The sequence below is a fragment of the Ornithodoros turicata genome, chromosome 4 (genome assembly GCF_037126465.1).
Source record: "Ornithodoros turicata isolate Travis chromosome 4, ASM3712646v1, whole genome shotgun sequence".
Taxonomy (NCBI): Eukaryota; Metazoa; Arthropoda; class Arachnida; order Ixodida; family Argasidae; genus Ornithodoros; species Ornithodoros turicata.
The window spans coordinates 17658698-17684601 of NC_088204.1; the positions used below are offsets into that span (position 1 = coordinate 17658698).

The 25904-nt window shown below is 47.6% G+C and overlaps 2 protein-coding genes across 6 annotated transcripts in view; one reads left to right on the plus strand and one right to left on the minus strand.

Moving 5' to 3' along the window:
• LOC135391209 (uncharacterized) overlaps nucleotides 1-4722 on the plus strand; it is a 147620-nt gene extending 142898 nt beyond the window's left edge. For all 5 annotated transcript variants that reach the window (XM_064621362.1, XM_064621360.1, XM_064621363.1 and 2 more), the window contains one exon: nucleotides 502-4722. In XM_064621362.1, coding sequence (XP_064477432.1) covers nucleotides 502-1986 — 1485 coding nt within the window. In that variant the 3' untranslated portion in view covers nucleotides 1987-4722. The remainder of the gene's footprint in view (nucleotides 1-501) is intronic.
• LOC135391211 (pancreatic triacylglycerol lipase-like) lies at nucleotides 3675-25723 on the minus strand. The gene is made up of 10 exons (XM_064621366.1): nucleotides 25559-25723; nucleotides 16896-17182; nucleotides 16349-16495; nucleotides 14477-14585; nucleotides 14063-14182; nucleotides 11524-11655; nucleotides 9273-9533; nucleotides 6051-6171; nucleotides 5542-5715; nucleotides 3675-5428 (listed from the first exon to the last, which is right to left on the minus strand). Exons 1-10 carry the CDS (start codon nucleotides 25608-25610, stop codon nucleotides 5347-5349), a joined length of 1485 nt encoding a protein of 494 aa, XP_064477436.1. The 5' UTR covers nucleotides 25611-25723; the 3' UTR covers nucleotides 3675-5346.
• Between the last annotated feature and the right edge of the window lie 181 nt (nucleotides 25724-25904).

A 25904-nucleotide genomic window follows, 5' to 3' on the forward strand; every position in this document is an offset into this window, starting at 1 on the left:
CTGTGTAATTAGGGCCTGACTTTTTTGGGTTATATTTTCGAGCAAAATCGGGGGGGGGGGGGGGGGGTAAATATCGGGTTATATTTTGCTTCAATAATTTGGGTGGAATCGGGTTGAACTTAACCTGATTCAACCTAATTCTGGTTGAATCGGGTTGAATCAGGCGTAAATCGTAGACAGTAGACACGGCACATCAGTATTTAGTCCATGCATCTAAGAGGCAGCAGGGTCTCTGTTTTGACATTTTGTGTATTAGCGTATTTACGCGGTTACAACACAATTTCCAAAGTTGTGTGTTAGTTGTGATGACTTCAGATTCCCCTGGTCCAGCATTTTTCGGGGAAATACCTGGTTAAACCCTGTGTTTCCTGATTTGAATTGGGAGGCAAATATCGGGCATAATCGGGTACAACCCTAAAAAGTCGGGCCCTATGTATAATCTGTAACAAATGCAAACTTCTTCAACTGCAGCAAACTAAGGTGAGCAACACGTTCTTGCAGCTCCTGTACAAGAATATCCGCCGCGGCGATGCCCTTGGCCGCAACCCTAGTGGGGACAGCAGTGGTGGCAGCTGCCAGGGCCACGATAGCCTCACCTCTGTTGGAACTCAACGCACCCAAGCCTCCTCGTGTGACTCCGGTGCTGAAAGCGATGCTGCTGCACCGCCTTCCCCGGATTCCGTCTTTGGGAGCCACACACCTCTGGCCCGTGTTCGGCCCCTGCCGAAACTAGACGAGGACGAAGATCGAGACAGCCAGGACTCCGGTCTGGATGCCGGTCCGAGTCAGCAGGCGTACAGCAAGCTGGGCGTCGTACCCGAACCGCCAAATCCGCTTGCGAGCCAACTTCTTGCCAACAGCGAACCGTCCCTGTTTGACGTCGACAGCGCCGAAGTTGCGGCGGTCGAACCGGCGCCGGAAGTGGCCTCTTACAGTAAATTTGGGCTTGCCAAAAGTGCAGGCAACATATCCGGGATGGACCGGCACTCTGCCCCATTTTCTGTCTCCCAGTCGCAGCCGCCCACACAGGACACCCCATCGGCGATGCCCTACTCAAGATTAGGGCTGCGCCACCAAAGGCCAGGTGGGGGAAAGCCGTTTGGTGGCACCGACGTCACCGTCGGAGTGATGTTGGAGCAGCCACACGTCTTACCGCATATCAAGGACGTTGCAGCTCCACTTACCTCGAAGCCTCCTACTGGCTATGTTGCGGTTGGGCAGGCGGTGAAATCCCCTGTGGTTCCAGAATCGGGGCAGGGATATTCAAAGTTTAGCATTCAGCCCGCACCGCAAGTTTCCAGTGCAACAAGCGGTTATGTGCCACTGGAGGCTGTTGTTATTGGCAGTGGAAGGCCACCCCTTGCTCCTGTAGTACAGCAAGAACTACCGGAAACAGCTAAAAGCTTGAAGTCAGATAGTGACGAGTCACCAGAGAGTGTGTCGACTTCAGATGACGCTGCTATCGCTGGTGGCGAAAACAGCAACGCCTCTTTAGAAGACTTCTCGTTCTCCAGTCTGTCCGCTCCAAGCAACGAGGAAACTCTATCTGAGCAACCTGTAGCGGATGGTGTCCAGTCTCCCTCTCTACAGCCGTCATCCAGTGGTTACGTGTCAGCCTCATCGTTGCCAACGTCGGACCACCGGTCTGAGCCGCCGGGACAGCCACCAGTACAGTGTGCGCCACCAACCATGAATGGTTACGTTCCAGCACTATCGGTTCCGAAGGACAGCCATCCTGTTGTGAATGGTGTGCGAGATGAATACGTCTCGCACAACGCCGCGTTCGAGTGGGCACGGTCACCCTCCTCGGACCAATGCCAGCCATGGACAGCGGGTGTGTCCGAGGGAAAACCGTGCGCTGCCACAAACGGCTATGTAGCGCTATCAGCAGTGACGGAACCACCGAGCGCGAGGACTCCTAGTATCGCAGTGCACGTAAATGCAGGGTCGTCCCCATCTTCACAACATGTAGACTGTTCTGTGTGAGGCATACTGTATGTGACGGTGCTTTTTCTCTGTCTGGAACACGCTCGCGGAAGATTGAGCGGGGCATCATGTGCTGCTCCTTGTCTACGAGTTCGTGCTCAGCGTCTCGACAGTCGAATGTCCGAGTCTAGTCATAGTGCAGGTATTTCCGTATTCTCAGGGCCGAGAATACAGACTCGAAGGCTCACGGTGCTGCGTCACTGGAAGGTGCAGTTTTCTGCGCGAATGATCTGCCATGTGTGTGCTTGGGGCATGATAGCTGAGAAAGACATGAACTTTCAACACAGAGTAAGAAAAGTTGAGTGCTCTTCACCTTTTTTTCGTTAAGCAGCATGCTTCTCTGTCTGTCTGTATGTGTAAGTAAGACTCCTGTAATGTCCACAGCAATGCGGAAAAAACTTTGGTTCTTTCCTACGGACAATAACGTTCAGGCTGATTCGAGACACCACTGTTCTAGTAACCGGGACAAGCTCAGGATGAGTTCTTGTATGGCCATGTATGGAAGGTGAAAGAAATTTAATGGAGGGAGGTGGAAATGTGTGTGTGTCAAACCTTACCACCTGTGGACGAATGCACACACTAATGCTTCTGGGGCTTGAGAAACGTGCTCTTATCAGTGCATGGAGCCCTGGTGAAGGCATGTTTCATCAGTTACGTTGCAGTTTCCTCACTCAGAGCCGTTTCCTTTGTCTCGTACCGTTTGTCTCGCTGCACGAATGTGCCTAAAAATGACACTGGGTGCAGTGAGAATATATGAGAAATGTGGATGTGCTTTCCAGTCCTGTAATTGTGGCACATTGCAGCTGTTGGTGCAGAGTTTTTGTCTCTGTGGTCTGATCTGGTTAGGAACCAGACCAGTGATCTGGGAGGGTCCAGGTTTCGGCCCTAATTGTGGTGCAAGCTGAAATTTCTCACGAGCTGCTTTTTCTCTCTTCAAAACCTTCTCTAACAAAAAATCATTTCGAGAGAGTGTGTGTGCAACAAAATGTTTTCAAATACTTCCTTCCAGGTAATCAAACCTTGCCATCACATCTTGTACAGGACTTTGATTTTCCAATATTTCTGTTTGTTCAGGAAGTCGTATCATCTGTGGCCATTTCGTCGGAGTTTCACTGTACGCGCGACTTATCGGGTCAAAATGCATCCTTCGAGAAAATGTTTTTCTCCATTTTTGCATTTGTGTAGTTGGTTGTTGTCGCTTCTTTGTGCCAAATTCTTTGTGCTATCCACATCAAGTTTAGTTTTAGTGGCATGAACAAAGTGGGAAGTCATTGCAGGTGCACGCATGCAGAACAGCAACAGAGATGCTGAAGGTTTCTTCCTCCTTACTCAGTTTTGTGTTTTATACCTCAAAGGATGGGATTTTGTGAGAGTTATTTTTTGAACAAATGCAATGTGCAATATATTTTTCGTGCATGCCGTGCATTTCCTGCATTTACAAGTTTGTGTCGAGGTGAAATCTCAGAAGGAAAGAAAAGAACAACGATCTTCACACAAGGTTCATCAGTCCGTAAGAAACACAGGCTTGTGCAGACCTTCGAAAATTTAGAATGTGGAGCTGGATGATTGGGTTTTAGTGGTTCAATAGAGCTGAGGAACAAAAACATGTTAGTCTGCTTTCTTCGACAGATGGGTGGCGGCAGCTTCACCCCAAAATTGAGCAGTCTTGTAAAATTAACTGCCTTTTATTCAAAATGCTGCAGTACATACAATACTGCAGTCATAAGACATGTCACTACGCTGTTTCTTTATGCTCGCAAAGTGACTATTTGTGTTATGCTTAACATCAGTTCCTGTTAATCATATGTGGTTTCACCATTTGATTCGATAAAATACTTCGATTCTCACAGGCCTATTTAAATAGATATACAGTCAAACTCCTTTACAACGAAACTCAGGGGACAGCAAAAAAAATTCGCAGTAAAGGTATTATCGTTAAGAAGGATGCCCATTATTGGGCCTATAGGGCTCCAGCGGGACCGCAAAAAAATTTGCTGTAGTGGTATTTTCGTTAAAAAGGTGTTCGCTATAAAGGAATTTGACTGTATAGGTTTTCATTTGCGCTCAGGGGGACCTATGAATGGATTTTTGTCCAAGTGAGAGCCTCTGCTTGTGTGTGGCCAGCATGTGTATATACTTGCATGTATCATAATGAGTATTGGGTGCTTTCTATGTTTGAACCACAGAAATGCTTGTACAGTCAGTTACCGAGGAAAGATCTGGACAAATTTCAGCAAACGTGGCTCCTCAGGATAAACTGCAGCCGAATCTCACGATGTGCATTTTTGTGTGCCACAAACAGGCAAAATTCATGTTCAGCCCATTTCGTTTTGCATGTCTGGCAGTGTCAGCAACGTAAGTTGTTCAAACTGAAGTGTCTAATGTGTGCAACTTTGCATTGTATAAGTTAAGCATGTTTATATTTTGAGCACCCAACTCCTAGAACTACTGTATTTTTGGACATACAAGTGAACGAATCTGAGGCAACACAAAAAAAGTACAAATGGAATACAGAAAGAACAAGTTTATCATTGTTTTCTATTGTTTTGTATCGAGGTTTTCATTTTGTTGGGATATGTACCACAAGAAACATTGTGTCCTCTGTTTTGCTGCATGCATATCACGTTAGGTATGATGGATGCTGTTGAAGGACGCTGTTTCTTTGGATAATTATAAAGGTTGGTGCCTGGCTTGTCTGCCTCATATGGAACGAAAATAAAAATGCTGTTATACATCTATGCTGTCTCTTCTCTTGTAACAATTTACATGCAGTGCTGATGCAAAAGATATCTAGACTATTCCATGAAGATAATTATATTTGTTTTCCAGAATCATGCATTTGAAAACAAAAGGCAACAACTATGAACATAGCAACAGCAGACAAAATTATCACTTCTTCAGCATCACCTTTTATGTCAGTGCTCTCTTCATGGTACAGCTACTATTGTGAAACAACCCGGCAACAAAATGTATTGAGCGAGACCGCGCACGTCGATGTGTGGACAGAGCACAACACTATATTATCTATTACCTGGATCCAATGAGTGTATTATGATGACTGAAATATAAGTTTTACAATAGTTACTTCATGGTACAATAGTGGTAGTTACTGACTTCAAGTCGTGAAAGTTGACTGGACAAAGTGAAATTTGATCCTAGAGGAGCTTTCTGGCAAAGAATTGCGGTGGATTCAGGGGATATACAGTAAGTTACATACATAATGAATACAAGATGATAATGTCGAGATGCAATGTAAACAACAAAATGTAGATAACACAGGTATTCCTGTATGTATGAATAAAATGTGCATGAATGAAACATGAACCAACAGACGTCACATTCCTACGGTGGAGCCAGCAGTCATCGATGGAGTGTTATTTGTCTCCCCGAAGTAATTTCTTGCATTGATGCTTGAAATTTGAGGTCTTCATTCCTTGTGCGACTGCAATGAAGGAAAGATGTGCAGCTTATTCGTGACATGTTCACATAAGCTCCACTTTGTGAACATGGGTGTTATCTTATCGAAAGTAAGGGTTTCATCATCAGGGAACACACCTAGGAGACGATAGGTGGAATGCAAGTGGGCGAACTTCGACGTAGTCCAACGGAAACCGCTGTCCAGAAAGGAAGCCGCCGTCGAACAAGAAATTGATGCCTGTTATACGTCCTATGTCGGTCGTGGTATGTGCGATGAAGGTGTACATGGCGTGGCACAGAAACGTCATTGACCTGCACGTAGGACGTAAGTACGGTTGTATCACATGTTTGAGGTACTAGATCTACTCGAATCTGAGTCCAGATAACTCAACAAAAAGGTGCTGTCTATGGGATTTTAGCCATATCAGCATGACACTCTCCTGGCCTATAGTTCTTAGGCGTTGGAGGCATGTGTGTTAGTGCTGTTTCGGGGTGGAGCTTGCATTTGCTAATCCCCCTTGTTTATTTTCAGTAAGTTTGCATTTGATGAAAAGTGCACGCCAATAGCAACCTGTCCTCAAGGTAGTTGCAGTGGTTAGGCACGTACACACATCTCTTTGCACCTGTGGGTAGCAGTGTACACATACTTTTTATTCAATCGAACTTTAGCATTCCCTTTGCTTCCTTTGAGAGTGAGGTAGATATCACCATCGGAAGGTGCCGTTCCATTGTCTGAACCGGTATGGACAGCTATGAAGTACTGGTGAGCTGAAACATAAAATTAAGATCAAGCTAAGTGTGGCTCAGACAGCAGTATAGAACCGGTCCACCTTGGTCGACTTTTGAGGCATAGCAGTCTTCCTTTCCACAATTTTATGTATTTCTAGCCTTCTAGGCCAACCCCTCTCTGCTCATGGGCTGTTCCCTGCCGCGTCAATGCGCTTCTAGACCGCCCCATCCGCAATTCCTCAAGCTTATGAGTGTGCGGACCACCATTCTGTGGTAGCCTATGAGTGCCTAGGAAGTGGTGGGAGAGACGTGATCACTATAACTGCATTTGCATGAACCTACAGTCGACTAATCGTCAAGGTCGAATGGCAACAGTTTACATGACAATCGGCTGAGACTCCCAACATCGCCGAACACAAAACTGAAGCGTGGGGGTAGCAGCTGGTTAAGTTGCCAGACTGGTGTGAGTCAACAGCTGACAGTCTGAACTACTTCATCCTATAGTCAGTGACAGCTTATGTCCTACAATTGGAACCACCCACCCATCTGTGGAAGGCTTCTGCGATTGGCTACCAGCCTTTGCACGACGCCCCCGCTTCGCGATGTAGTGCTCTCTCCCCCAGTCCCCACTTGGCCGCGCCGCACTAAATTCGCGCGCGCGCGGAGCGATTCTTGTGTGGGGGCGGTCAAGTGTACGACTTCTGTTGTCACTGACTATGGTGACTTGTTTCTGCTGTGACGACTGCTCTTTTAAGTCAATATATGCCATGGGCGTTCCCAGGATTTTTCTGAAGGGGGTTAAAGACGTTCTTGGGGGAGGGGGGGGGGGACACTTGAAACCGTGATATGCTGCAGATCTGGCGGGTAAGGTTCAGATTATAGATGACGACATCTGAGTTTTATACAGTAGCGTCTCGATGATACAAATTATTTTCCGGTCACGGTGGGAATGCCTGTTCTTCCCATGTATTACAGTTGGGATGATAATGTTATCTTGCCTGTAGGGATGATATGAATGAGCTGAGGAGGTGACAGAGGTCGTTGCCCCGGGATCGCGAGAGCGCGCCAGTCATGCTTCTCCTCCTTTTGAGGAGGGAGGGATATCCTCACCATCCTTACCAGGAACTGCTTTACATCATGTTGTGTAATCGAAGCAATGACTCTCCTTTTGATGGTGGTGGAGGAGATGAGATCAAAGGGATCACTTTGCCCCGAACCTTATCACCGAACGCTAGCGTGCTGTAGGAGAAGCTCACTGTCCCGCTACTCCCGTGTGGAAAGTACGCGCTGTGCCCAGGGCCGGCGATAGGGGGGGCAGGCGAGTAAGGCGACCCAGTGCCGTGTATGCCAAAGGGAGTCTGGCCATTAGGAGGAGCTTAAAAAAGAGGCTCGACCTGTCAATCAAACTTCGGCGCATATCATTGGTTACCGTTTTCCATGGGGGCTGCCATGACACCAAATTTTCTCCAAGATGGAGGATGGTGCTTGGAACGGCGAAGCGGAGATTTCGTGACAAAAAATTTTCACGGACTACTTTAATTTCATACTGTGAGTATATATCCTCATGTACGCATCTGCAAAATCAGCTTTAACTTTCGCTCGGCCATCATTATTCACGTGAAAATGGGATGTTTCGTCGCTAATGTTAGGCCTAGTTAAGATCGTGATACCAGGGAAATAGCAAGAGGACGACCCTTATACGTAGGATTTTGCATTATATAATTGCACTTTATTTATACATACATCTTTGTTCCTTTTTGATTCAATGGACTTACATTACATGATATAAAACTTCATACCAGCTGTCGTCTGCTACGAAGAAGCGGTTGTACCGCCATCCTGGCCAATCACTTCTGCCAGCAACCATTTCTGCATTTCTGAGCCTTCCCAACATGCCTCTCTCCGTGCAGATGGCGTTGATAAAAGTGGGCGCAAAATCCGTCGTTTTGGTCTGTCACCAGTGATATCCGTTTCAATCCAAATCCATCAATTTTCTCCAAAATGGTAGCGCTCAGTAAATAAGGGTGAGGTATAAGTACTGGATGGATGTAACAATAGACAACTGTATTTCGACCTGTGATTGGCTAGATACTTAAAAGAGTGGGTGGAGCCTCAGGTATAGGCAGGTCCCATTAATGGCAAGACTCCCTTTGGCATGCACGGCACTGAGGCGACCGCCTTAGTCACTCGCTTGCACAGGCCCTGCGCATGAAGCCCTCAACCAGGGATTACTTTTTTTTAAATATGAAGTATGCACTTAATCGCATGCACGATCTTAGACTAAAACAGAAATGAGAGAAGATTGTGTTATGTGCCATTCCTTCATGTGATGAGAAAAAGTCCCACTTTTAAGAAAAATCCGCCAACCCTGCAAGCTATACCGGGGATTTCGCACCCTTCTCTCCTGCTGCCATTTCCCGTACTGCTAAAATCTCCCACTGCAAAAATCTTATCATTTCTTATCTTTTCATTACTGCTGGTGTGAAACAGGCCCCGCGATGTGCCTTTGGCTCAGGCCCCGCACACCCCTAGCACCAGCCCTGGCTGTGCCTTTTCAACTATAGTCGCGAATTTCGGCAGCATTGGTCAAAGACGAAGGCACAAAAGCGTTACGACTGACCTCGCTCACTGGCAGTAATGGAAAATGAACAATCACTGTATGTTTTCCTGACGCAATTTTTATTTTGGTTGAATTCTTTTTATATGAATTTTTTTATTTTTGTTGAATCCTTTTTGTACGAATGAAGATTCGTACCATCACGATTCTACTGTAATGACGACCTGTGTGTAAATAAAAGGACAATTTCCACAAGTGACCTTGGTGCTCCAGGAGGGGGCAACGCCCTCCCCCCTCAGTATGCCTATGATATATGCCGGTTTACATGCAAAGAAAAAATTGACTCCTCTCGTTCGCTCAACTTTTACCGCCTTCATGTAAACGTGCCCAATGAGTGGAGAAGATCAATAAGCACCCCAGAAATTGTGAAGGGGGCGGTCTAGAGATGACGTAACAGGGACCAGCCTATGAGCAGAGGGGGGGAAAGAAGACTGCTAAGCCTAAAAAATCGATCCGGATGGACGTAGTTCTATACTACTACCATTCCTATAGAGTGCTAGAAGCAATGGCAAAGTGCACTCGCCACAGAAAGGCTTGTGGGCGTTCGTGACCAGGTACATTTTCCGCACACGCGTGTCGTTTCTGAATCGTCTCCACGCGTCCGCATGGTATCCCATTGGCGCACAGGCAGAACCGTCCGTCCAGCAGTTTGTGCAATGGCCTTTGAGGAATGCGTCGTACGACGAGCACTCGAACCCCAAGGGCAGGCAATCGGGGTTTATGATGGAATCCAGCATGTACATCTCGGCTCGTTGGTGGTTGCAGCTGACGATTTCGCGTATACCTGGCAGTGAAATGTTTATCAGCAAACTGGAAGGAACTTTCGCTGGCCAACACAAAAGTACTGCTTGCGATATACCGTATTTTCACGCGTATTAGCCGCGGCTTATGCGCGATTTTTTTTTTCGTGGACGCCCTGCGGCTTATCCACGGGTGCGGCTTATCTGATAGCTATTTTTCCCTGGTATTTTCGCCATACCCCGGATTAAACGAAAGGGCCGACAGTGCCTCATGTTTTTCGGAACAGGACCGCCCTGCTAGTGCACGAACAATACCGAACAGGGGAGGGTCCACATTCGAGCGGACTGACCTTCCGAATACATTCCCCCACACAGCTTTAACAAAAGGGGTGACAGTGATTAATGTCTCCTGCAACACCACTACCTGGTCAATCCACAAAAAACACGCAACAAGGGCACAATCCGATCTTAGTAGAACACTAGAACTGACCTCCTTTGTTATACATCATGCCGACACCGGAATGTGGACCACTGGGTTTATGGCCTTCCCTACGGTCTCCTTTATCGGCTAATCCACAGGAAGGGTTCAATACACCTGACATCGGGTGTGACCTGGTTTAGCGCACAAAGCAGTCGCGTCGTATTACCCGCGGCTTATCTGCGAGTGCGGCTTATCTGCAAAAACATTTTCAAAATACATCTAAAAACGAGTCCTGCGGCTTATCTGCGGTGCGGCTAATACGCGTGAAAATACGGTACTCTTCTGAAATATCTAGCCTGATGCCAACAGTCCCCTATCGGAGGGGTCGCACGCGACTAAGGAGCTGTACCATTATCGCCTCCGAGAGGAGGCGTGTAGGGTGCCTGTTTCACACAACGCCAGGAATCGAGAGAGACCGTCTGTGAATCTTGGGCGTCGACTGCTAGCATTATTTCCTCCTTGCTAGCAGACGCACGGCCTCCCCTCAGAGGCGATAATGGTACAATACCAGTACGATAATGATAATGGTACAGCTCCTGCGCGCACGACACCGCCGACAGGGGACAGCTGGGCCACGGGCTGAAGATTTCAGATAAGTATGTCGCAAGCAGTACATTCCGGATGATAGCGCTGACGTCTATGCCGCTTTCAGAAAAAAAAACAAAAAACGAGCCGATATGGCACGAGGAAATGGCCTGGGCAGTTTTGAGGATAATTTTTGGTAGCTAATTGCTAGAAGCATCTAGCTTCTCCTTATTGGGACACTATAAAGTGCAAAATTTGCACATCGTGGGATGAAAGATGTCGTTACCTTGACAGGAATACAAAAGGCCAATCTGCACCTTTCTCTCTTCTCCCCTCCTCAAGAAGGGCAGCAGTGCGGGAGGGGGGGGGGGGGCTGTCATTGGTTTCCTCAATCAAGTTACCCAATCATGATGGGAGATCGTTTGAGGACACCAATGACATGCTGCTCTGCATTGCCGGGCTTCTTGCGAAGGAGAGGAGAAGGAAAGCGTAACTTATGGCTTCGTTCGCTAATAAATCATGAAGGAAGCAACAGAAGAATCCCAATCCTTTTGTATTGGCGTGGAGGTAAAGGTATCTTTCATTCCTTGAGGCAAAATTTTTGCACTTTACTTTTAAACGCAGCAGCGCTTGTCGTACCTCGCATTTAAGGGCAGGGAGTTCTTCTGGTGGAGGGGGCGACAAAAATGGCCCCCAAATAATGCCTTTATTTACAGGGCCATTACCTCACGCCGTATCTGCTATATCCGTTTTCCGAAAACGGCAAGCGGAGTCAGTGCGACAAAAGGAAAAGTTGTTGTCATTGTGCCGAACTTTCTAATCGAATCTTTTGTAATTAAAAGGTTCATTATTCAAAATTAATGAGGACAACGTCCCAGGAGGTCGTTAGTGTGGCCACATGAGGCGGCCAACTTCACCTAGAATATATCGCCATTTATTGTGACTGAGAAAAGGTACTTCTATGTTCTCTAAAAATATAACCATGAACACCCTGTATAAAGAAAGCAATATTGACATTTTGTGCGTACCTTTGATAAGCCCATCAGTAAGTACACTGAAGAATCTGTTGGTCATGCCGCATCCGGGCATTTCTTGTCCACCGTTCGGATAGAAGTCTACGTGTCCAGTCGGGTCCATCATTCCCAAGCCGAAGAACTGACCTGTGAATTGCCATGGCGGTCCTCATATACTCAAGGAAATGAGACCAGGTCCCGCTACACACAAGCTCTTGCTTTGATTCTCCTTGCTATGCCACTCCTGCTCTTCTTTTACACCTTTTTACACTTTATTTCTTTACCGTTCATTACCGTACCACTCGCCCTTCTGGAATTCCCCTTCTTATGCTGGAAATCGGAAAGTTTGTGTTCAGTGCGCAAAGAATTTCATTGAATTTTTACGTTAAGTAGCAGCGGGTGTTACCTTCTCAGGAAGAAGGTTAATCAACAGGCCTTATTTTAGTTGATCAATGAATTAGTACGACTGGTTCGTACGATAAATGGGGAAAATGATAGGTTAGGTGTCCCAAAATTGCGCATTAAAGGGACTATCGCATTCGGAAACGCGTGTATGAGACCGATACGGTAATGTTCGGGGCCCGGGCCTCTTCTGGGGTCCTCCCGACCCAAGGCGCGATGCTTGCTAGAGCCAGGAGCTGTGAGGAGGGGGGCCCGGGCACGACTCATACGGAGTCATCCCCGCGAGGACCGTAATTCGTCTCGAGGGCTCTGTCTGTAAGGAACACGTCCGACGCTAACCCAGAAGTGACAATCCCCAATCTGACTCTCCACGACCTACACACGTTGTCCCTCCCGCCGACCCTCCGACCGTTCCCTAATTGAACTTGTATGTGCCAAGGGCGCTAGCTCACTGATTGGCCTTGTCTCAGTGACGTTTTCTCCGAATTGCAATGAGGGAATTCTGGCATACTCTCAACATCCATCTTCTGCTCTTGCCATGCCTTATGTCAACTTGCACAGAAACTACTACAGTAATTCGTGTCGGATTTTCGGCGTATTGTCGGCGATGGACGTGGAGTAAGGCGGCTCTATAGTTTCAGAATCGACCGAGACTACAGACTAGAGCCCTGCACGGGGCCGCCCCATCCCTGTTGGCTGTGTGCTCTGGGCCGGAGCCGGGTGGGCTGGGGCCGACAAAAGATGCCAGCACGGTGGGTCCGGTCGACAAACATGTTTCCAAGAGTCAGGCTCGACCGGGTCACGCAGCTAATTCCACACGATGGAGGACTATTAGTTCATATCATCATGTGCATGCGTCATTCCTGTGCATATATTTGCAAAGAAAGCAAAGGACACTGCATTATGCGTATGATTCGACAGTCTAACATTCTGAAAGCCACTTCATATTGCTCCTGACTCCTCACGTATTTCACAAACACGTTTGGAAAGCTTGGTGAGAGGGGTAGGGATCAGGAGAAGGAGTTTGTCAACATCCTCTACCTCCACAAAAACTTGGCAGTGTAACGATAACGCGCTTGCCCGCATGCGTTCTGCATTTAGGTTGGTATCGTGCTGTTGTGGTGTTAGACCGGCAGTTCTTGTATGTTTGTGGCCTTGTCTTATCTTCTTATAAATTGACTTATAAAGTTGTTTGATAAGCGCTAGAAACGCGTACATCACGGCTGGGAATGCTAGGCAGGGATCTACTCGCCGAGTCACCGTCCCGGGCCGGGCTGTACTTACTGGGCCACCGTGCCGGCAGGGCCGCATGAAAACATGAAGGTCCGGGCTCGGGCCGGGACATTTTCCTATGCTCCCGGGCCGCGTCGGGCCCGGAAAAGTCGGCCCGTGCAGGACTGTACTCCAGACGTCTTTTGAAAGGTTTCTTTCCTAGCACGAGTTCAGTGCTCTTCCAACTCGCACAGTAGCGGATCCAAGGAGGAGGAGGGGGGGGGGGGGTGATCGCCCCAAAACTCTAGGTTGGTTACCCATTAGTTTTCCCCCTTCTTCTCCCCAGTTACAGGCTTCGACAAAGAACCCCCCCCCCCCCCCACACACACACACAATGTCTGGATTCGCCCCTGAACTCGCATGACAGCTAGCCATCATTGACCACTACTACTTGTGTACTATACTCCGAGACAAGCCAACTCGAGGCTAACTACGCCAACAAATCGAGAGACGTCGGACATTGAGGTCATAGCTGGGCGCTCGACGCATCCAGTCCACAAGGTAGTACGCCCCATACTGATAATGTTGCAAAAACGCTCGTCGTGGAAGATGTACGTGGAGTACTTTTGCAATTTTAAAGCAAAATATTTGCGATAGGAAAACATGGGAATCGGCTTCCTCGTCTGACGAAGCGTCTACCATCTACCGCCGCCTTCTATACGCCCCACTCTCATATGTACGGACTACATTCCTCGCTGGCGGAGATATACTTCTGTGGCTGTAGCTGTTGAGCTGTCTCAGAGTGTAGTAGTCTAGTTGTGGTAACTATTTTTGCATTACGCTCTTTTTGGCTGCAGGCTTGGCGTGATTTCCTGAAGCAATTGCAAGCGATGTCCTGCAGCAAACGGACAGACACGGTAAGGAAGGTAGCGAGACTTACGCGGAGATTCTGAATACTCAGTGCCGTCAGTATGGATGATATCCACAAACTCGCCGTCCGTTGGATCGATTCGTACCGATGGAGGCATTTTCTGGAAATTAGGTTCAGCTGGGTCTAGCCCTGTGAACATAGATTGGAGCGAATTAATAAATAGTTGCACGTTTATAGGCACTCCATTGAAACCCTACAAACTCCTACAATAAGCTGGTGCTGACAAAGGCTTCAAACGGTCTTTGCATTCCCACATATTTCTCTCCCCCTGAACTGGGCCCCTGACGTACACTAACCCACTTCCTCCCACTCTTTCTTTCTGTCCTCGTCACATGTCTACGTCTGTGCACCGTTCAAAGCCATAGTTGCTTCGTGGCGCTAGGAGACAACAAGAAACGTAGAATGTGCAGTGAAGCAGCGTACCTGTGATACGACCTAGCCTGTTGATTCGTTCCCCAGCGTAACCCATAACGTGTGCTCCAAGGCTGTGTCCAATGGCGTGGAATGTCTTTGGATCGGCTCCCGTAGCGTTCTGTAACGCGTCCCGAAATGAAAACAGCTGTTAATAATGTTGATTGATTGACAAAGGAAAGAAATTGAGATGTTAGTCCCGAACCACTCGGGACTAGCTAATAACGTCGAAGAGACGGAATGCAGGCAAGTTGATACGTCACGAGGGGGTCATCAAGTGTTTATGCTGTTGCACATGCGTCTATCTTCAGCCGCGTTTACATGAATACGACACAAGCGTATCGAATCGAGTCGAAACCGGAGAGAAGACGATACCCCAGCGATTACATGGAAGCGTATCGAGTTCAGACCGAAGATGGCGCCACGCTGTGTCATACTGGAAAGTTAGAGGCGCACTTCCGCTAATACTTCTGTTTCCGGTGTCCCGCTACCTTCGCACTGAACCACGGACCCCCATTTTCAAGCGTGCTTCAGAATGGACTCTGCTCTACGGCTGCAGGCCCTGCTGCTTCTGTCAATGTAGTCTAATCCACATACCCAAAACGGTGCAAAACTCCCTAGTATCGCCATTTTGTCATCCCGATTACAGTAGTAGCAGACGACGCCACGACGCTTCTAGCCCGCAGCTGAACACCCCTTCATATAATCCTCTCTTCTTCCCTGGATGCGCATCGCCTGTTTACATGCGCAATCTGAATGCGCATCCACCGTCTCCATCCGGGGCGGATCCAGGGGGGGGGGGGGGGGGGCGAGACATACCTCTACCCAACATTCCGGCAGATTTTCCTGCCGCACGCTCCGTTTTCCCGCCAATCCCGCGTGCTCCTTTCGCCCCAAGATTGCGCGAAGGGCATGACATATACTCGCCGACGAACACTTCATTGCCTAAAAAGGAGCGAAGACGCAGGTGGTGCGAGGAGGAATCACATTCGCCTCCTCTCGGCGCGCGGAGCGCGCGAGACATTGCACAGTGGATAAAGACAGCGATTTACGTTTGGGGGGGGGTGGGGTCAGTGGCTGCCTGGAGTCTACAACGCTAAGGCGTCGTCACTCAGCTTCACAAAGAGACACCACGTTACGAAAATGGTAGGACATATTTTTCTGCTGTTTAGACATACTTATAGAGGAAGACAAATAGATTCTGGTGTAGCACCAGTTACCAAGCACCTTCAGTTATGCGTTGTTTTGAACGGACTAAGAGCATGTTTTTATAAGGGACTAAGGTGGCGTTCCTCTACAGCTTGCTAAACTTCGCAACATGTAGATCATAAATAAAGTTCTGGTGTGAAATGAAAGCGCAGCAGCTCGCCGTCTTACATGGCGACCCCCCACCTTCTTTTCTCTTTTCTTTAGTGCCCCCCCCCCCCCTCGAGGATCTTCCCTGGATCCGCCCCTGGTCTCCATCGACCTCTGTTTAGCGGATTGAATACGATGCGCTCTCCTGGCGAATTGACCCCTTTACACGGGTTGATTCGATTCGACAACTGGATACGGTATACGCTTACCGTCGCAATCATGTAAACGCGGCTTTGCAGCTTTATCTCTCCTCCAGCATACCTTTCACAAGAGTCCTCCTGACCATCTCCTATCTCCTCTTATCTGTCGGTAACCAGAATGTTAGACATATGTACAAAAGATTTCCTCAGGATTTTCTGTGCGATGTGAGCCAGAATACAGTAGGTCGTGGTCAGAGCTAACTGGTACCGCTGAGAGGCGACAGATCGCGCGACGGGCACCACACTGGTGCAACAATACTTCACTTACAACGTTGTTTTGTACTTTATGACAAATTGACCGACCAAACGCTTCATGAGCGAATCTTACTTTCAACTTGTTGACAAACAGGGCGATTTCTGCTCCAACTAGTCTCGTGTTGGCCACTGCTTGGACATATGAATGAAGCGTTCCAGCTTTCCAGTCGACCAGTACGACATTGCAGTCGTCCTTCGCTAGGTAGGCGTCCTTCATTTTCTGCAACAGTTTCGGAACTATTTAGAGCGTAATCAGGAAATGTATAGCAGTAGACGTAAGCAACAGTCAACAATAATCTGGTCGAGACTATAACTTCTACAGCAATGGTTATGTGACTGGCATTACGGCTTGCGACTGAATATATGCATTCCTGACTGAAGGTCTTAGAAGTTCAAAAGTTCGATGTCTAGCAGCTGACTTATAGATAGGGCCCCTCAACCATTCGTGGTGTCCAGTGGTGGTCGTATCCCGATGAAAATATAATGAGCCAAAGCGCACCTTAACGAAGAGCTATACGTACCATAGTGGTCACATTCACGGTAAAAATTTAGTGGGTTACCAACCCGTTCATATATAGTCATGAAAACCCGCTTGTACATCGCGTGACAGGCTTACTTACAACCATCCAATCAGTGAGGTCGATATTGTCGATCCAACCGTGCGTGATGAGCTTTGTGGGTCGCGTAGGTTGAAAGTGAGATAGCTTGATGTCTTGTTCAGTGGACGACCAGGATAGGACGTCACCTTGTAACAGGTTGTTACGAGTGAACAGCTTGAACTTCGTGTTGACCTGCTCCCGCGTCTTGGGCAACCTGTTCAGCGGTCTGTTCTCCTTGTGGTAGAAATCCAAACTGATCGTCATGCAACCAAGAGGGCCATAGCACTGGCTGTCGCCCACAACCGCACCTGCAGAGTAAAAAGTAGACGGAGTTGTTTCCTAGTACCTGTTGGGTCCATTGGAAAGGATATCTTGCGCCTTGCATGTTTTTGAGGTATCCTCGAAGAAGTAACGCAAAGAAAGAGCGCTAAGGAAGCTTCGTCGTCCTAGACTTGGGCAGCAACTACGGTTACTGTGACTGCAGTTACTTTTTGCAGTAACTACAGTCACTTTTCTACAAAAGTAACCTAGATACCGCTTTTGATTAACGTAACTGTAAAATGTAATTGTAACTATGTTATTCAGGTATTGCAATATTTGTCCAGGTTCTAGCTTCAAGCCGGTTTTCGCAAACAGGAATTCCACGAATTTCGACGTCTCATTCTCAGCCAGGATGGCCTTGGAATCATTCCCATAGCTTACTAGAGTAACAATGTGGGGTAGTTGGTGTGGACTATTCATCTCAAAGCAACAACACAGGACAAAGGTGACGAGTAGTCTCGTAGTCCCGTTCAGTCGCCGTCCTTGTCCTGTGTTGCTGCTTTGAGATGCATAACTTCCATGGCCTTATACTGGCCCATATAGAAAATCTGTGTATATGTAACACGGTATAAGCGTGTCTTTCCACTTCGCCTATTCCCATTTCGCCTAATGCCTTAATTTGTATCAGATTATCCTCCAATCCCTCGCCGTGTTCCCTCACCCGGAACTGCACAGGGTCCCAGTTCGCCTAATGTATGTGTCAGGCGGTCCCATTTCGCCTACAGAGGTGTATCACGTGAAGAAAGGAGGCGGTTCTCCTTGTCCGTTGCAGCCGCTGCGTTATCATAATTGAAGATCGCGTTTCAAGGAAAATGTTTATTTTTCGTTGCACTCCTATCCTACATACATCACCTATACAAATTCGGAAAAACAGATTCCCCGTGTTAAACATTCTATTTATTGTATATTCGCGAAGCTCATACACCAAGCCCAAGGAGCCAAACACATTTTTAAAGGATAAGGAACGTAGTTCAATGTTCGGTTAAAGTGCCACTACGGACTAAATCTCGTGTCTTCAGAATCCTACCAAAGTTATGGTACTGAAATCTTTGTGTCTCACTTTACATTCCCGCAAAATGTTTTGGCTCCACGTGACGTGAAAGCAAGAGAAATTAAATTTTTCTTTGTGAGAACTGTGACGTCAGGTTAGGCTCCGACGGGGCGCCCGGCTCTCATGTGGCAACGTTCTGTCCCTTTGGGTCTTCTGGGGGGCTCACGTTTTGCACCCTGTTAGTGGAGCCCCACGTGACATATCTTCCGACCGCTCCGACCTTCGAGAAAACACAAGGAAAGAAGACATCTCTCCCATTTTCCCCTGTTTCGATCAGTGTCACGTGACCCTCCCCGAACGCCGGCGTCATTGCTAAGAGACGAGTGCCCTCTCCAGAACATGACATCATTGCAATGTGTGGGCTTATGATTACGTCACCCGCTCTTCGCGTCATCGCAACTTGGGAAGGCGCAGTAGACCATCAAAAATTCACAGAAATGCACAGCGTTCGTAAGCAGGACTGATATTTCTCGTATAGAATCCTTGAGGCAACTTCTTTTCGTGGACTAAATAAAATAAACGCTGTTTGCGAGTCCGGAGTGTCACTTTAACCTTCGCGCGCCGACTTCAAGTTGTTTCCCCCCTCACCGCGTTGTCAAAACCGAAATTTCTCGCTCATTCATTGATGTCTACGAGCAAATACAACCGAAGATGAAAAGCTTGGTCAAATCGACAGGGGCTCAACTTGCCACTCCAAAGGAAGTGTCCAAGTTCTGAGTCAAACTATCTAGGAGGGGAGGGGCGCTGACAATTCCTCCCCAATGGAAGACTGAGGCCGATCAGTTCCTCACCTAGTCGTAAAATACCCTAAGCCCAACCTGAGATTTTCATTTCCTCGTGAGGGCTTACTTGCAGTTTCTGCTCCTTATGAACTTGCTCTGGTGCCATGGTATCCAGTCATTGTTAGCGACCTTTTCACATCATAACCGTCCGAAAATAGCCTCGGTTCTCGCAAGGCAGGGCTTGCGAGGGGGTGGGGCAGCCCGGGCTGGCGCCCCAGGGCCCGGGCCTCTTCAGGGGCTCGCGGGACCCAAGGCCTGTCGTAATCATACGAAGAAGAAATACTTGGGCCGTGTTATCGAGACGTGAGGAGGGGCCCGGTCATGGCATGACCCGTCCCCGGGGCCTGTAACTGCTCTCCCCGGCCGTGTCTCCAGGTAGAAGTAGCCATTCTGTAATCAACGTTGTCTGCATCTTGGATGCTTTCAATTCCTTTCGCCTTTTATAGTCTCGATTTTATTAGGTCTTCCGCCCCCCCCCCCCCTGCTCACGCCCCACGTATTGAACCCATAAACTGTTGAAGTCATCCAAGGGCACTCACCTTTCACAAGAAACGGGGCAGAAACCTCCCACTGTTCCTAGTCCATAAGGAAGAACTCAACCTCGCATACACAAACCTCGTGGTCCCCTGGAGTCTGTACAATTGTATTTTCATTTGTATGAGCTATACAGAAACCAGCCCAGGTCGGTGGCAACTTAGTGGAAGGGTACAAGTTGCTCAGATACGCCGTCTTCCTCGAGCGACGTTACATGTGGTTGCCGTGTGTCGAGATATATCGGCGCACGTTAAAGAACCCTCAGGTGGGCAAAATTAAACCACGGACCCAACCACTGTGGCTTCGCTCCTGATCACCGTTGTCTCGCTACGTAAAGCCCCAAATTATTAAATCAGCTATACAGAAACGAATTGAAACGAGCTTTGCGAATCACGCTTAATCTTCATCAGATGCACTTCGATTTTGCAAGTTGGAATCATTTCCAGTAACAGCACATGTTAATGCGCTGCTATATACGCCACGAAATATGACAAATAAAGTGACAACGTAACAGCTGAGTGACAGGGTTGGTGAGCATTTGTTTCCCTTGAACCTTTGAGCAGGCCGTAGGGGGAACGAATGTCCGAGATCCAGCAGGTGCGACCACAGCTTACACACCACTTACAGCTTACAACATCCGCCGAGTTACGCGAAAAGGCAATGGAGATTGGCACCATATAGGTCGGCATTTTTCGAAATATTCATTTAACATCACATCATGTCCAGCCTTGCCGAGAGCCCATAACATCCCATCACCATCACAACCCATCACATCATAACCCGTCATTCGACATCAAGCTCAGCCTCACATCACATCATTGCTCATTCATCATCAAACTCAACATCACATAACATAATTGCCCATCACCCAACATCACATCATTCTGAGTGATGTGATGGTGAGTGATGTCGGTGATGGCCATCATGAGTGAATTCGCCGATCTATGGTTGGCACCACTGGGAAGACGAGTGACCTTTTGATTTTTAGTACTGATAGTCGGAAAGTACTGATAGGTGTTATATAGTGTTTGCAATGCCATTCACAAGGCTTGGTGCAAAGGGCAATAAGTCCTGGGCCCCGATCTTGAACTTTCACATTGCGAACTTTGACATAGTTATGTTAAATATAACATACGTCGTTATATTTAAAGTTCGCGCGCTCCAAAGCCGCTTTGGTATATGTATAGGCTCGCGCAAGAGCTCGTGTCGAATCACGGGACGAAGTGATGCATTTTTGGAATTAGAGGAGGGAGAAAGCGGTAGTCCGTTGGTGTCGGTTACCAGATTCCAACTGGCCCGAGGATGTTTATTTCCTCGAGCCACGGAGCAGGTGCTGGATGTCAGGGACTGGCGATGCGGCTGCTACACATCTAACGAGCGTGGCTCAGTGGTTAGCGTGCTGGCCATGTAACGTCGACACTGTGAGGTAACCGGGTTCGAATCCCGGTGCCGGCTATGCTGTCTGGGTTTTTCTTTCATGGGTTTTCCTCATACGCTTTCAGACATATGTCGGCACAGTTCCCTGAGAAGTCTGCCGAGGATGCACATTCCCCCAGGGCGTCAGTCGTGACGTTTCCCACCTCTGTCAGGCCGACAACGGCGGGCCTTTTCACCACCACAACCGGTATGGGATAACGACAAGTTGAAGATCGGGCTCCTGATGTGCCGTCCGTAGACTGTCGAGCCACAGGTACCGCGGGCCTGGCTTTTATGCAGAATCACATCACTCGGTCCTTCCAGACACCCTGCTTTTTTCGCAACACTTGATTAGAACTCTGTAAGGGGTGCAAACTGCACACGAGGGCGGAGCCATTCCCTGCTGACGTCAATCAGAGATAGTAACGCCCACTTGATAGCAGTCCCATTTTGACTAATGAGGTGGAACGACAGTCTCATTTCGCCTAATGGCAGCCCCCCCCCCCCTTGCCCTCTTAATCCTGAAAAATCGCATTAGGAGAAATGGGACGTAACCGGACGTAACCAAAACTTCGTAATCCCTCCTGTATGCTCTTTCAACATCTCTCACGTGTTTATTGCTTTCGTGACTAAGGAAATAAATGCCGGGATTTTGTTTGTTTGTCTCCAAGCGCAGCGGTAACGCGTGCGCTTGGAGACTGGGAGGTCCGCGGTTCGAATCCGCGGGCCGGCTGTGCCGTCTGGGGTTTTTCCTGGGTTTCCCTCAGATGTGTAATAGGCGTATGCCGGCACAGTTCCCCTGAAGTCGGCCCATGGACGCAGCTATCCTCCCCCCGAGCGGATTCCGCTCGGTCTTCCACTTCACCCTTTCCTCTCCTCCTCTCCACCACCTTTCCCTCCCCGAGAAACATGCCGCCTAATCAGGCAGGCAGACCTCTCGGGTTCCTCCCAACGACACTCCTCCTCCTCCTCCTCCATCCCCTGGCCCTGGTGATTCACGTTGCAATATGAATAGGAACGGTTTTCTGACAAAGTTGGCTATTGACAAGCAAGCCCAAGCGTGGGACCAGCCTATTGTACAGGAGGATAAATGACAGATTCCCGAATTCCCGAAAAAAAGAAACAAAGATAGGGGGTTAAATTCCAGTGAGCTGAAAATTTCGGCACGGCGGGAAGTGTGCTGGATTTGGCTTGACGAGGAAAGAAAGTATTTTGAGTACTGAGTAGCAAATACTGAAAAAAAGTATTTTAAATACATTGAAAATACTTGGTGGAAAAAGTATTGAGTAGAGTACCAAAATACCGGAATAAGTATTTAAAATACTGTATTTTGAGTACGTACTCAAGATACGTACAAGTCTGTCTGTCACTTTGATGAGGAAACACGTGATCGGACTAACGCGGTAAAGCTATGTGCGCTTTCTCTTTTTTTATCTTTTGGTTTGGCTGTTTTCTGGGTTTAACCAGACACGATAGTGTCGATGCGTTTTATTTCTTTGCATCGTATTCCTAGAAATGTATGAAGTAGAACAATTTTCCGGGAATGCAGCGCGCACGACAATTTCTCTGAAATCCAGAGTACCACTGTTCTTGTGAAATCACCACCACCATGTCATCATCACTTCGCCTTCATTTATTGTTGTTGTTGTTGTGAAATCCCGGGAAAAGTCTGCCGCGGAGGTATACGCACGTCTTGCCTACAGTGAGATTTTGGCGGCACAGTAAAGAAAACAACAACAACAACAACACTGGTATTATAAGAGGAACGAGAAACACGCGTCCAAACCTAGCAGTACTATTGGTTCTTCAACAGTTCTAGCACATGCTGGAATTTTTGTTCGTATTAAAGATGTTGTTTCTTGCGTTCCTTTTCTAGGAGGAAGGCTTTGACCTGGTTATGTATATAATTGTCTCTTGAGCCAGCTTCCATTATTCTTTGTTTAAGCCTTGGTCCGTTACATAACAATTTACGGCACTTCCCTAAGCGATAAATTAAGTATGCGTCACTTGCACTTACACTACTAGCGAAGGCCACCAAGTAAACCGAGATGATGGTTCGAATGTGTGAAAGAAAGAGGTCTTACGATTAGGCCAAGGCCCCTGTTTTGCAATGTTCCTTCCTCGTTGTAGCACGCGAAGCGCAGCCCCGAAGCTTCGACTGTAGAGTACGTTCGACGAGAATTGAGACAAAAGCCTGTAAGCATCCGCTTTTAAACTTGAGACTCTGTGTCCCCCGGGGAAGTATCATATCCAGACATTTATTGTTTCTTACTTACATTAATGATATTGTCAGCCGAAATCCGGAAACAAAACCTTTTGTTTGTTATGATGACAACTGTATTTTCAGTGGCCTAAATTTACCTTATTGCATCTCAAAATTGCAACGTAAAATTTTGTTCTTATGATTTACGTGGATGGTATTATTTAGACGCGGTTCCAAACGTATAAAGCTGGCTTTATGCATAATGTAAAACCCCGAGACTAGACCCCTTAGTCTCGGGGATTTCCATTATGTATAAAGGTGTTCGCTTCGCTGCTTCTGTCCAGTTCCAGTCAGAAATGTCACTGCAATTAGTATGACGCACAAGAACGAGCATTTCTTATCAGTTGAAGCTTTATTCGCGCTTTAGTGCGTAATAACACACATTCTCCGCACATACGCACACCTTGATGCACACAGTCGACGCAGAAAACAGCGAGTTTTAGTACATCGTACGCTATTTCCTTAGCGCACGTAAGGGATAGCGTTGGAGGTTCTGCGCATGCGCAAAATACAAAGACAGCCTCGCGCTGTGCACAGAACAGCTATCCCTTACATAAGCAGAGGCGATAACCCGTATATACCATGCACTAAAACTCACTAATATTGATTCGTTGCATGGGTTACACCGGTAAGGAGTGCTTTTGATTTTTTTGATGAGGAATTCGCGTAGCCCTAAAAACTCTCCTTGATCAGGGTTTGCCATGAATGCATTGCGTTCTTTGGCTTCTTAACTGACAATCCCGCTTTCCTCACGTGTTCAATGGGCCGGATAGATAGGAGCAACTAATCAGTGTCACCGTTAATTGATACTGCTTGTTGTGCCAGTTCCTACCTGGAACTGGCTACTAAGTACTAAGTACTTACTAACTGGCTACTCTCAACTCATATCTATGTATACTCCACGAGATACATCCATACTCAATATTCCAGAAGAAGAACAAGCAAAAAACTGCTCACGATGCAGAAGTTTCGCCGTGTCTTCCGTTGAGGATTCGCTTAGGCACTGCATAATATCGGTAGTTGCGTATACAGCGCACATGACAGACGACACCATCGGCCGTGTCGTCTACTACGGAATATCTTGCGGCTGAGTCGCAAGATATTCCCCATGGTTAGAAAAGCACGAAATGGCATGGCGGGAATATCGCGAGGAATACGAATGAAGAGGAATGAATCATGAGGAATACCGGGAGCCACGCACTGTGCCCATAGCAGATGACGCCAGCTGCCGCGTCGTCTGCTACAGAATATCTTGTGGCTGAGTCACAGGATATTCCCAATGGTTAGAAAAGCACGAAATGGCATGACGGGATTATCGCGAGGAATACGAATGAAGAGGAATGAATCATGAGGAATACCGGGAGTCACGCACTGCGCCCATAGCAGACGACTCCATCGGCCGTGTCGTCTGCTACGAAATATCTTGTGGCTAGGCCGCAGGATGTTCCCCAACGTTAGAAGAACACGAAAAGACATGTCGCTCAGTGCTCGAAATCACGTGGTAGCAGAAAGGTATGACGTTTTGCGCGTCTTCAGCGGATGGATATTCTATGGTATGGCTCTCATATGAACACAGTGTACGAAGAAGAGGAGTACTAGCAGAACAAGCACTATGGTGACAAAAGCAAAAAAATGTAACAGTAACAACAACAACAACGACAAATATAGATCATCGCATCGTGAGTAAAGCATTGTTCGTAGTGTGGCAAATTCTGTATGCCTCGCAAACAACGCATGGATGCAGAACGACAGGTCCTTTTTTTTATGCCTAACCTCTCTGCATAACCTTGTTGAGTCTGACTTTTTTTGGGTTAGTTGCCTTTCCCGGATTCAGTGGAGGGATCGGGTGCGATTTTAAAATATGTAATTCGGGGTGAGATCGGGTATTATTTTTTCTTTAACTTCACCAAACTGCCCGCAGTTAATGCGTGTATATTAGTCAAACATGCACACATGCTCGTTGCATGTTGTTACATCAAATGTGCTTCGCACAGCATACTGTTGCTATGAAATATTCTTTACATCAGACATACGTGCGAATCGTCACCAAATAGTGAAAAGCGTGACACAACGTGATACGTGGTTAGATTTCGGGGACAAATCGTGTTTATCCTGAATTAGTCCCAAACTCGTTCGGGAAGGAATAATCGGGCGGAATCTGGTTTCCCAGAAATGTCAGACCCTATTTATATAACCTCCTCTCTCTGTCGCTAACACCGAATGTGAGAAGAAAAAAAAAAAAAAAAACTGCAGAGAAGTAACGTCCCGTAAAAGCGTAGTATAGACGGGGCGCTTGTGAATACAATACACGACGTACCTTGCACAGCCCGAAGCACCGATGCAAGCAAGACACACCAGATCGTACCCATCCTTCTTCATGTAATTGGGAACCAATTCACATTGAACGCACACCAGTCGATATAAAGCCAAGTTTGCTTTGCCGCGGGCTTCTACGCTTAAGCGGTCCCTTATGAGGTGTTACGCCGAGCAGACCATTGTGCGGAAGTTTGCATCTGGAGAGAGGTGTAGCTTACCGACGTCATTATACGCGACAGTGGTAACGCGTCGTTGCTGAGTGAGAGATTGCGTGCCTTGAAATTCCCTGTAGTAAGTTTGGGAACGCTGGTCAGGCTGCTCTTTTTCATTGCGGGAAACGGGGAAAA

Coding starts and splice junctions, on each gene's coding strand:
- LOC135391211 (XM_064621366.1), bottom strand. CDS start 25,610: ATGGGTACGATCTGGTGTGTCTTGCTTGCATCGGTGCTTCGGGCTGTG. Junction 14,586..16,348: donor TGTTTGTCAACAAGTTGAAA/GTAAGATTCGCT, acceptor GACGCGTTACAG/AACGCTACGGGAGCCGATCC. Junction 14,183..14,476: donor CAGGCTAGGTCGTATCACAG/GTACGCTGCTTC, acceptor CTATGTTCACAG/GGCTAGACCCAGCTGAACCT.